The sequence below is a fragment of the Uloborus diversus genome, chromosome 7, assembly GCF_026930045.1.
Source record: "Uloborus diversus isolate 005 chromosome 7, Udiv.v.3.1, whole genome shotgun sequence".
NCBI classification, from domain to species: domain Eukaryota; kingdom Metazoa; phylum Arthropoda; class Arachnida; order Araneae; family Uloboridae; genus Uloborus; species Uloborus diversus.
This window is the reverse complement of record NC_072737.1, coordinates 13996823-14010220: the sequence shown is the minus strand read 5'-3', so window position 1 is coordinate 14010220 and position 13398 is coordinate 13996823. Positions and strand designations below refer to the sequence as shown.

General features: G+C 34.8%; 1 protein-coding gene across 1 annotated transcript in view; it reads left to right on the top strand.

Moving 5' to 3' along the window:
- LOC129226271 (maltase-glucoamylase-like) overlaps window positions 1-13398 on the top strand; it is a 70312-nt gene that overhangs the window by 40997 nt on the left and 15917 nt on the right. The window contains exons 11-16 of the mRNA XM_054860872.1: window positions 3200-3338; window positions 4518-4651; window positions 6674-6708; window positions 8817-8933; window positions 11727-11875; window positions 13008-13092. Coding sequence (XP_054716847.1) covers window positions 3200-3338; window positions 4518-4651; window positions 6674-6708; window positions 8817-8933; window positions 11727-11875; window positions 13008-13092 — 659 coding nt within the window. The remainder of the gene's footprint in view (window positions 1-3199; window positions 3339-4517; window positions 4652-6673; window positions 6709-8816; window positions 8934-11726; window positions 11876-13007; window positions 13093-13398) is intronic.

The window sequence follows — 13398 nt, the reverse complement described above, 5'->3', positions numbered from 1 at the left end:
TCTTGTTATTATTGTGTTTCCTTTGCACTATTAGTTATTAATTAATGTGTATATTGGTAAACTTGTGATAGAAGTTTGGCACCCTTTCTGGGGATTGTACTGCCCGGGACGTGCAGTCCTTAGGAAGGGGGCAATGTTACAAATCCTGTAAATAGTAATTATTGTAGTAACGTAACCTGTAAATAGTTTCCCGTAATGAATATACAACCCCTTTTTCATATGGCTAAAATATACGACCCCTATTCCCTTTTTGTTCATTGATAAAAATTTGATAACGGTCAACGCATTTCGAGAAGCGTGTGGAATATTTGAGAAAATTCTTTTCGGTGTATTTAAGCCGTTAGCGATGGATAAACAGTTAGTTTCGATTGGAATTTCGAACTGAGAGCGTTTTTGCTCTGTTTATTGCGAGGCATTTCGCTGTGTTGTTTTCGTATTTGGAAGTAAATACGTGTGTAAACGTTGAGTTTACGGTGTTGTGTGATAATTGCTTAATTGCTGATGAATAATTTAGCAGTGGTTGAAGATCTTTCCTGTACATAGTGTAAATAAATTTCCTGTGTTTTTATCAAGAACTGTGTCTTCATTTCAAGAAAGTGGAAGTCGCACCGAATCCGTTACAATATAGATACGCATATATGGTTCGACATTTGAATATCATATTTGAACATAAGTAATCTAAAAAAGCACTTTTTTTTCTTTTTTAAATAGGAACTTATTTGACATTAAAAATAAAAACAAATTTTTAGCATCCTACATAATAAAAAGCATTGGAAACAGAAATTAGAAAGAAAAAAAAAATAAACGCGTCTAGACACTGCATTTTTTTTTTTGAAATAACACCAACGAAATATTTTCACGTAATGAGTCATGGCATAAAACACACAGAGATTTCTTTTCAAAGCGTTTTTTTTTCTTCCTTTGCTACGCAGCTATTTTATTGAGAAGATAGACATTTAGAGTATCAGCTGTAGCAGTTAGTTAAATCATTGCATTTTCATCCCGGTTACTTATTAATTATTTCGTATAGCTAACAATAAAAATTTTTGGGGAAAATCCGCGAGGCCGCTGACGCGACAACACCATATATTATTACACATGATAGAAAAAGCCATACATCACTATGTTAAAACGGTTAACTATAAACAATAAGTAATACTCAGTTTACTTTGTTGAAACACAACTCTGAAAACATTAAAAGCCTGTTGGAAAGCCTTAAATGTTACACCATGATTAAAAGCCTGTACTTACGCAAGTTTTTGAAGGTTTGTCACAGAAATGTTGAATTTTAATCCAGTTTCGTTGTCTAATCAATGTGAAAATTTAATGTACCAACAACTTTGTTGCAGCATCGTCGTCCGCCATTAAAGTGGCTAAACTGAACTTATAACGGAACGCACAGCGCATGTGCGAGCGGCGCACCTTTTCGAAGGAAAAAGATTCAGCTATTGGCTACTACGTGGGCTGATGGCCTTTCATTACCTTCTTTCATCCACTGAGGTGCTAAAAGATATCGGAACAATATTTCCTATCCTCCATGGCTCCCTGTGGCTCCGTCTTTGCACCCTGAGGCTGAAAATTGCTCCTATCTGGCACCTCTGGTTATAACAGTGTACTTGCATATTATTTTGTCAATATTGAGTCCCTCCTAAGTACCTATAGCCACTTTGACTATCGCAAGTTTGCCATTAAGTTTGCAAAAGCAGATAAATCTTCCAAAATGTTGGGCAAACCAAAAGTAGCTGCATGGTGAAGGCAGCGCAAATAGCAAATACTAATCACAACATTAAAACGCTGCCAGATTAGGTTTGCCCCCAGTATAGTCAATTTAACAACATTTGATAATCGGGGCTTATAGCACGATTTTAAACGTACCCAAATTATTTTTAATTGCTCTTGTACAGCAGGAAATTCGGACATGGTTTTTGATTTGATGAATGATGGGCTTCCTGCAAAGTTATTACTATTTCTTATACTGTACACAGAACAATTATACAGAAGAATCTTGGAAATGCATGTCTCAACTCAGAAGTCTGAGAATCAACTAGAATGTTCTTCTCTCTAGTTTTCTCATGCTCTATACTAATGTAGTTTATGTGTTCTCTCCTACCGAGCTTGTTATCTCTACTAAAAATAAAGCTCAAAGTTTGTCTGGATCCGTGTCGGGATATCTGGATCTGTGTCGGGATATTTGTCCAGATCTCTGTCTGGATCTCTGTGTCGCGCCTAAACCTTTCGGCCGATTTTCATGAAATTTGGTACAAAATCAGTTTTTAACATGGGGGTGTGCACCTTGAAGCGATTTTTCGAAAATTCGGTTTCGTTCTTTTCTATTCCACATTTAAGAACATTTTACAGAGCAAATTATCACAACATGGGCGAGCAAATGAACATATCAAATTGGCTAGAAATTCGTTATCCATTATTTGTTATCCATTCGTTATCCATTACACAGGCGAACCAAATGACCTTTTAATTTTCTACTATGCGCAAAGCCGTGCGGGTACCGCTAGTTCAATAATAAAATGCACTAAAATGAAACCTTTGCAATGAAAAAAAAGTACATCATGAGGTGAATTCTGCAATGTATATTTTGCCAAAAAATACATTTGCTTTTCGGTTACAGCCCCCGCTCCCTTTTTCTGCAATCTGCAATGTACAAAAGCTGTAAGCGTCTGGATATTAAGCATCAATCACAACACACTGTGACTGCTGCTACACTGCCAGAACCTCGAAGCTTTTTTTTAATTATTATAAAGAAGCTCCGTTTAATTTTGAAAGATGTCTATTCACATGCAATAGTTTTTTTTAATTTGTGCTTTGATATTTGATTTTATCATTTTTGAAGTAATGATATATTTGGATTTTATCAAGTTTTTTTTTTTTTTAAATATCTGCTTTCCCTTTGAAATATTCCGACTCTCTATGCAAGTTTATAAAGCATTTTACAGACTTGAAATCAGCTCCTTAATTTTCAAAGTGTAGCCAGGGTAAGCATAACCCGACAGCATTGTGGAGACTACGCAAATCCCAATCACAGTATTACCACGCTACCAGGTTAGGTTTGCCCAACTATAGATGAAATAAGTGGAAGAGTAACGAATTGCTATTATCCATCAAGTACTTTTCCAAGCATTTCCAGAATCTCGGAATGTAGATGACTAATTGGAAGAATAAGGAACTGACTTCTTCTTTTCAGTGAAAAGCAGCGGCACCCCAAGATTGTCAACAATGACTCTCTGCATGGAAAGCCAGCACTCCGTGAACTCCGACACGACTTACAAGCACTACGATGTCCACAGTTTGTACGGATGGAGTCAAAGCATTCCCACCATCAAGTAATGACAATGCTTTTCTCGCAGCAAACCGTTTCAAAATACAGTCAGATCTCGATATAGGGTCATCCGCTTATTAGTTCACCCCGCATATAAGGTCACTTTTCTAAAGTCCCGGTTCACTGAATAGGAATTCTATGTCATGTATTATCGGATATATGGTCAGGTCATAATACATTAATCGCATATAAGGTCACTTTTGTCAGATTTCTTTGAATGATTTCAGTGCCTAACAGATTCACTTCCAAGAATTCACCGCGATATACGATCCTTAAAAAGTGAAAAGTCGTTTTTCCTATTAACGTAGCAGGTAGTGCACAGAATTCAGTAGTGAGCATTACGACAGTGATACTAAAATATGAAGCAGTAATTCGGGCACTCAGCGTGTACATATTGCACTCTTTTGCCAGTCATGAGAAGCTGAAGAAATTTTCAGAAAATAATTAGAAACCAATTTGTTTAAATTAAAGAAAAAACACATTAGTCCTGTATTAATGACAATTTTAAGTAAGGTAAGTTGCACATCAGTTGTTTGCTTGGGGATATTTGAATGCAGCTTTACTCTAAATGAAAGTTTTAAAAAATAATTTCAAAATATCTTATTGATTCCAAAAATTTAAATTGGTTCAAATCAATTTAACTATAATAACCTATGAAATGCACCGCCAGCTCAGTCATTTCCAGCCGAGGACTGCAGTTTCACTCATCAGCCCGGCATAGGAAAGTGACTGAGCTGGAGATGGAAAACCTCTTATGGAAGCCAAGCGTGCCAAACAAACTGGTAGCTAATGTAGAATTAGCACAGACCAGCCGAGTGACCGAAGCACTGGTTCGGTTCAACTCGAAAATTGATGGCATGGCATGGCATGGTGCAGTCCTCGACTGGAAATGACTGAGCTGGCGGTGTATTTCATGTATTTCTGCTTTAGTCCAGGCTAATGAGCGGTAATTTACTGAATATAATAACCTAATTAACTAATAGTTTTGAACGTATTAAAATTTGAAGTGATTTAATGAATTAAATGTTTATTTATCAATGAATATATGTGAATCGGTTATAAGGTCAACCCGCTATAAGGTCAGTTTCGTGAAGTCTCGAGGGTTGACCATATATCGAGGTTCGACTGTAGTCAAATTTGACTATGTCTCCGAGACAATTATTAAACTGAATGTCTCTTTTAGGGCGGCTGTGCAAGCAACAGGGACGAGATCTGTGGTCATTTCGAGGTCCACTTTCCCTTCTAGTGGTCAGTTCGCTGGACATTGGTTGGGGGACAACAGAAGCATTTGGCCAGACTTGCATAGATCTATCATAGGTGAGATTTCTAACACAAAAATTTGAATTCGCTTTGCCTTTTATAATGAAGGCCGACGAGGAGATATGTCAGCCTAGTCAGAAACTAAGGGCCCGGTCCTTGAGGGGTTGGAGTCCAAGTAACCTAAACTTTATGTAGGAGGAGGACTCGGCAACCACACTGACAAAGGGCCGGCTTTGGCTTTCGGTATCTCTGTTTCCAACCAGTGGTTTCAAATTTGCAATTTTAAACTATACTATGGGTTTAACATCTTAAATTATTGGTTTACTATTTAAAATAGATTCTTGTCTTACTCCACATATTAAAAATATTTTAATACTTTTGTTCATTGTGCCGCCAGCATTTGCTACACGGAACTCTTCAGAGTTGAACTCAATTAAAAGATGCGGCCACTGTGGCAAATGTTATCCATCTGCTTTGGATGAGTCAACTAGAAGTAACTTTTCTAAAAATCACAGACAAGAATTTCCTACAGGAGAAATGACATAGGTAGCTGTCGAAAGAGTACAGTGAGACTTTTTTGGTGCGTAAATGATTTGCCCTCGTCCCCCTGCTATCGAGATATAAGGTCTTGAAGTGAGGCGAAATTTTAAGAAAAGTCGCTAAATTTTACCTGGCAAAAAATTGAAGGTATCACGCAACTTCACCGTCTGCATCTGCAAAACGTTTGAAAGATGTCTTTCTTCTATTTCTCAGAAAAGTTTGATATAAATTTGGAAACGTTTCTTAAAACTTCGGCAGACTTTAAGACCTCATGTTTTCCATAACAGGGACGTGAGGACAAATAACTTATGCTTCAAAAACATGTTTTGCTGTATGGTTATTCAATTGCTATACTTAATTAGATTATTTTCTTTATTACGATATCATATGATCACATCTGTTAACAAAATTTCATTATCTTTTCTTAAAAGATACTATTTAACCTCATAAACGCTTTTTTTATTTTTGTAAATTATTTTCAGCACATTTCAGCAATTTTAAAATTATTTCAGTCGTTTATAGATCAAACTAAACGTGCTTTAATTTTTTTGTCTTTGCGAGTTCAAAATTGATTTTTAAACTTATTCTTTCCTCCCAAGAGTAAATACTTCATTTCACATATGTATATTAATTTCGGATTTATTTCGTAACATCTAATTGCAGCCAAAATTAAGTTATGTATGTCATTAAAGAAGTTACGTATGTAATGTATGTATTTGTTTCGGTTTATTTAAGCTTCATGTTTTGTAACAAAACAACGTATAAAATCATTAAAGCGAAATAAGATATTTGTGTTAGCTTTGATCCTGAAGTTAGTTATCAAAACAACAGCATGTGTGGATTTTTATCAACTATATTAACCATTTGTGATCCAATCACATGCAAGAAGTTAAATTTTCACACCAACAGCATTATTAACTCTTACTTCTCTTCAGGGTTACCACTCTATCAATGATACAGGCGTGTGAAAGGAAATTCTTATACCAGTCTTTTACCATGAAATTAAGAACGTTTTTTCTGCTCGCTATTTGGTACTTTCCTTATTTCTGAATTAAAAAAAGAAAGATATAGAAACAGTTTTGTTGATCACGCGTAAAAAAAAAAATAAATAAAAATTAGTCATTATGCGTGAATATAATGATAATTGCTTTATCAATTTTTTGGTTTTTCCATTTATGCTACCGTATTCAAGTAAATTATGTCTCTGCTTTTAATTCGATTCTTTTTGCGTCAAAATCAAGATCATTTTTTAAGGAAATGATTGCTAAATTTTTAACAACTCATTTTGTAAAATAACGACATGCAAAGTAATTATTCTGAAAAAAAATCTCTAAATCTTTATAGGTAAAATCTGCGATAAAAGAATTCCCTGTGACAGCGAATTTTGTTATACAATGGACGATCACGTTATTGGTTATTAATTTAATAAATGTTATAAGTCCTTTCAGAGAATATTGTAGCAAAATTTTAAAATAATAATAATTATTATTTTTATCAGCATAATTGAGTGCTACGTTTTTTCCTTAATTTTTTTTCCAGGCATGCTGGAATTTAATCTTTTCGGTATACCGTACGTAAGTATTATCTTTCTATTTTTTTTTATTTTGTTGAATGATGATATGTTAAACAGAATTTAACACCTTATGTTGAAATATTTTGTAGAATAGCCGAATCATAAACATGATAGCCCACAATAATCGCTTATTTTCCTTCGCAAAAGTAGTTGCAGACACTTATTTCAAATCATATAAAACACTTTAATTTGCTATCAATAAACATCACATTTGATTATTTTGTTAACATATCAGTATTTGATGAACTATATATTTGAGTACTGTAGCTACCATCTTTTATAAATTATAAAAACATTTCTTTAAATTTTACGGTAAAATGTACAGAAATCCATGTTGCTACAATTTTTTTATCATGGAGAATGTTTAAATGATGAACTCTTTTGCACTTTACTAATTTTCCTTAACTTTGCAATTGCTTTATCCATACAGTGATTTAGCAATTTTCAGGATTTCAGAAGCTAGTTCAGGCAAAAATGCACTTGGATAACTTCAGCTTACATTTATTTTGCACAAATGTGTTTTACTTCGTACTTTCCCTCATAATAAAGTTCCATGTTAAAAAAGCGGATAGGGATAAGGATTTACATTTCCAGTCAGCTGTTCAATAGATGAATAGGTGATACAGAAGCACTGTGGTAAAGTACCTGTTTACAGTGGTATCATCTATGAAATAACTAATTAGAACAGCAGATAACTACACGAGAATCCTGACAATCGGCGCCCGTGTATCCGAATCTCCGGTAAATTCAGATCAAATTTATAGAGTTAAAAAAGTTTCTTATTCACACAAATAATAATATGATGGCTGAACTATAAGTGCGCCAAGCATTTGCATTTTATTTTTATTAAAGGTACAACTGCTGCAGAAGTAGCATAATAAATTATAGCAATCCTAAAAAGCATCAGGGCGAACCTGGAATCTCAGTTCGACGCCACTACAGTTGATTTATTGCGTTAGATTGAATAATAAGTGTGGATTTTGCGAGCTACTCTCAAATGTAATTTTGTTACAAAGCATTGTTTTCTGCTATATTCAGGAGTGCCCCCCCCCCCCCAAGTTCAATGGCGAAAATGCCCCCTCCCAAGCTTTTCTCAACCCACATTCTCTTTTTTATATTTAATTTTTAGCTTTCTTTTTTTATTTGATTTATTTTTAAAAATATTTTTATTAATTTTTTTAAAATATTTTTATTAATTTTTTAAAATTTTTTTTATTAATTTTTTAAAAAATTTTTTATATTTATTTATTTATTTATTTTTAAATTTATTTACTTTTTTTTTAAATTATTATTATTATTTTATTAGAAATTTCTGTACTACACCAATAACATACACACACACAGCAACTATTAAATAAATGGAATAAAATATAAACAAAATAAAATAAAATAAATAATTCGATTAAAAAATAAACCAATAAATGAATTTAAATAAATAAGTTTAAAAAATTTTAAAATCCCCCCCCCCCAAATTTTGATGGCGCAACCCCCCCCCCCCCTCTGTGGGCACCCCTGGCTATATTAAAAGGCACGCCTGCTTCTTTGAAGATTTGTTTTGGTTATTTTCCACACTAACCGCATTATACGGATTTTCGTTTATCCAGACTTCCTTTGGTCCCAATTATTCCAGAGAAACAAGGTTCTACAGTACTTTTATAGATAGTGACGTAGAAGCACTTTAAGAACTAAATAAATGTATTTGCGTTGAAAAGTAAAAGAAAATCATACAAAATTAATTGAAAGCATTTTCAAAAAAAAAAAAAAAAAAACTGAAGGCACGTGTTTCGGGGTAGCAAGGAACCTTTATTTTAATGATAAAATTGGGAGCTTATGAATGAAAAGACCCGTGACCAAAGCAACGAGACGAAACAAGAAGCAGAACTACGTATTGTTCTGTCTCGTTCTGTTATAGAACCACTAGGTTTAGGAAACTGATTTCATTTGACGAAATCTCTGAAATAACTAACTTATTTGAGCCGTAGATAATCAACATTTACAAAAGACAATATAGAAACCCAAAATTCAAAAAGGTGATGTCATTTCACCATCTTTGAAATAGCTAATCAGAGCGGCATCTTAGTTTTAAAAAAAATGTTTCTTTGAATGCAGATTGGGGCCGACGTTTGTGGCTTCAACGGAGATACAACACCTGAAATGTGCAAACGATGGATGCAATTAGGAGCGTTCTACCCTTTCTTCAGGAATCACAACGGGAAAGACCAAAGGGTAAGCCAACTCCATTTTTACATATCAATTGCCTTCAGTCATTTTGCATTGAAACAAAATACACCAATAGCATAACATGCAATGTTCCGGCAGTCCGTTTATGCCATCAGTAAACTACAGTTTCGTCCTTGTTATGGACTCATCAGTCTGGAATGGACAGTAACCAAGCTGGAGCCAGATATCATGGCATGTAGTTTTTGTCTTAGCCATGGCCGGGCGGTAACTTACTGCTTAGTACTCAAGCGTTGCATTTAATTTACGAGTTGAACTGCAACGTGACTGCAAATTTTCAATGGTGAGCTAAGTATGCTTTAGCTACCAGTTTGTTGGCACTCACAGCTTCAATGATATGACATCTGCCTCCACTTGGTTCTTGTCTATTCCAGACTGATGAATCCTTAACAAGGACGAAACTGCAGTCTCTAGATGGCGTAACCAGGCTGTCGGTATAGTTCTGCATTAGCTCTGGCTTATGGGTGGTAACTTACTGCTTAACACCAGGAGCGTGCACAGAAATTTTGGAGCCCGTCCCAAATGACTTTTCCGGGGCCCCTCCATATTGTTTACCCCTATATTTCACGCCTTGTTTTAAAAATAGTGGGCCCCCTTCAGACTCGGACTCGGGCCAACAGGTGTCTCTTCTTCCTCCCCCCCCCCGTGCACGCCTCTGCTTAACACCAATACCAATGGATTCTTTCAATGGCTTTCGAAAATTAAAATAAATAAACAAAGAAATAAAAGATTGTGAGTAAGCGGCCATTTTTAAGCACTACATAGTATTTTTAAGATCAAAACTTTCCGATTTAAGACCTAAAAAGGGAAATTGCTTTTCAAAGAAAAGCAAAAGTAAGAAAAGGATATCGAAAACCATCACGTGAGAAGTGGAGGCAGTACACTGTTAAAAATTCAGGAAGATTTTCTGGTAATTGTTACTGTAAAATTGCATCGCCGACGCATCGCTGATTTTTACGGTAATTTATACCGGAGAAATAAGCGATCCCAGCGCCAACTGGTTGCTGTGGGCTACCGAGGAAACCGTAAAATTTTACAGTAACATTTGATTTTTACGGTAATAGTTACTGGCAATATGGATGCCAATAACAATTACCGTAAATTTTCCGGAAAATTTTTAACAGTGTACATGTAAAACAGCATTTGCATAAAAACTGCAAGATGCTTTAAAAAAGCTACACAGCGCTGCAACAGACTAAATTAAGTTCAAGGGCTTGCTAATCAATAACAATATTAAGGAACAATACACAAGGGCAGAAAACTTAAAATTATAAATTTAATTTTAAGGAAAAAAACATATTGTTAAAACTATTCAAAAAACAATAAGAATTGCTAACCGGTGCTTCTTTGTAACAAGTTATCAATTTTTTACTAAAAAAAAGAGCTTTAGAATGTAAAGATATCCGATAAAAGCTAACTAAAATTTAGGAATTAAAATTAAGTTCCTTTTATCCATTCTTCCATTTCAGGATGAACGGATTCATTCAACTCGATTTTGTTCGATTCGAAAAAAATCTACCTACCAGTAACGTAGCAAGAAAACTCCTTCTAGGTAACACAGAAAATTCCAGGCTGCATGATTGGCATATACAACTGATCTTGTTCGATTCGAACGAATTCTGTTAGAGTTGAATGAGTTCTAAAATTATTTTAAAGTAAAACTTCTCGCATAATTACTTTTACTGATAAGTGCAAATTTATTAAAAAAAAAAAACCTTCAGGTGAATTAACTAGTCAAAAACTACTGCTTAAAATTTGAACCAAACAAAAATTATATACCATGCTAGCTACTTCGCCCGGCTTTGCACGGTCTACCTCGAAAATAAAAGTTATGCCAAGTGACACATGTTCAACAATCAGGCTTGAAAAAAAAATCAGTAAAATTTTGTTGCAGATTGCTGAAAAATAGCCAAAAGGGAAACATTTTAAATCCCCCGATTACAGGAAAAGCCTCAAAACAAAAGCCAGAATTTTATTTGTTCATGGCAACAGATCTTTCTTCACGCTAGAAATAAAAAAAAGCATTGTTGCAGAAAGTTGAGTTGAAGCACTGAATAATAATTTGAATGGAGGAAAGCCTTCGAAAAATAGGGATTTTATGTCGAAATCTAAGTATCCTAATTGATAAATTGTAAAAAAGCAGTCGAAAACTTTGTACTATGGAATAAATAAAAACGACAACAACGTGCATAAAGAACAAATAAAGTAATAAAATAGAGTTAAAAACTCAGCAAACAGCTATTTCGGGGCTGTCATATGCAAGCCCCTTCATCAGTGCATAAAAGAAGAACGAAAAGTCCACACAATGTAGACCGAACGACAAAATTGACCCGAGACCGAACGACATTTTGTCGTTCGGTCTACATTGTGTGGACTTTTCGTTCTTCTTTTATGCACTGATGAAGGGGCTTGCATATGACAGCCCCGAAACAGCTGTTTGCTGAGTTTTTAACTCTATTTTATTACTTTATTTGTACTTTATGCACGTTGTTGTCGCTTTTACTCAATCCTAATTAATAGTTTGTAACTTATCTCCGCTAATTATTATCGGAGGATTATGTTAAATAGTATTAAGATGGGAAAATTGCGGATCTATCGATATCTGGTTCGATGCTCAGTTCACTGGCGTTCGGAAGAAGTAACTTGGACATAGATACATACCCTCAGTTTTGAATTATATAAGGTTATCATTTAACAAGCAATTATTTTTACCACGTGCCATTTGTTGCCTTATTATTATTATTATATTTTTTTTTTTGAGTCTAATTTTCTTCGGTGCAGGAGCAAGACCCCTTAGCTCTAGGACCAGACGTGGCTGCGGCTTCGAAGGACGCCGTGGATCGTCGCATCCGCCTCAATCCTTACCTCTACACCCTCTTCTACAGGGCGCATATGGATGGCAGTACCGTTGTGCGACCCGTTTTCCACGAGTAAATACTTTTACTTAAAAATTACTCTAGAAAATTATGAGCCGACAAGGGTGGTGCAGAGGTAATTCGTTTTCCCTTACGCATAAACTATCGGCTTCAAAACCCTTGGGTAAGAGTTAAAATAAGTGCTAATTCGTTTTCCCTTACGCATAAACTAACGGCTTCAAAACCCTTCATAAGGGTAAGAGTAAAATGAGAGGTAATTTGTTTTCCCTTATGCATAAACTAACGGTTTCAAAACCCTTCATTAAGGTAAGAGTAAAATTGGCGGTAATTTGCTTTGCCTTACGCATAAACTAACGGCTTCAAAATTCTTCATAAGGATAAGAGCAAAATTAGCGGTAATTCGTTTTCCCTTACGCATGAACTAACGGCTTCAAAACCCTTGGGTAAGAGTTAAAATAAGTGCTAATTCGTTTTCCCTTACGCATAAACTAACGGCTTCAAAACCCTTCATAAGGGTAAGAGTAAAATGAGCGGTAATTTGTTTTCCCCTATGCATAAACTAACGGTTTCAAAACCCTTCATTAAGGTAAGAGTAAAATTGGCGGTAATTTGCTTTTCCTTACGCATAAACTAACGGCTTCAAAACCCTTCATTAAGGTAAGAGCAAAATTAGCGGTAATTCGTTTTCCCTTACGCATGAACTAACGGCTTCAAAACCCTTCACAAGGGTAAAATTAAAATGTGTGATAATTCGTTTTCCCTTACGCATAAACTAACGACTTCAAAACCCTACATAAAGGTAAGAATAAAATTAGCGGTAATTCGTTTTCCCTTACGCATAAACTAACGGCTTCAAAACCCTACATAAGGGTAAGAATAAAATTAGCGGTAATTCGTTTTCCCTTACGCATAAACTAACGACTTCAAAATCCTACATAAGGGTAAGAATAAAATTAGCGGTAATTCGTTTCCCCTTACGCATAAACTAACGACTTCAAAACCCTACATAAGGGTAAGAATAAAATTAATGAATTCTAAAACCATATCTAACTTATGTAAGAAATAAAAAGTGTCCTGATTTGCTCGCTTTTGGATAAGCGATTTTTATTTACTGGCGTCAATATTAATTTTTGCAGGGTCATTTCCAGAAATTAAAAGTTTTATGTGATGTCACTTTTCCTTTTAGATTTCCAGAAGACGAGATTGCTTTGAGTTTAGATACACAGTTCATGTGGGGAGGCTCTCTTCTTATAACGCCTATTCTAAAAGAGGTAAAAATTCTAGACATGTTTCTTTGTTAATTTATTTCAATCGAACTTTTTAACGTGAAATTCATGGAACTAGGAAAAATATTCCATCTTTAACGGATTTCATCTTATCCGATAAATTATTAAACGATTAAAAACTCACGGGACCAAGCAAGCATTTCATGTAAAGTGATATTTAGTTAGTGATATTAAGTGTATTAGTGATATTAAGTGATTAGTTAGCGCTAACGCGGTCCGACTGTATTAATTTGTTTCCACTTTTATGCACTGCAACTTTGAATCAAAATTTTCACGTATGGTAGTAGTAAG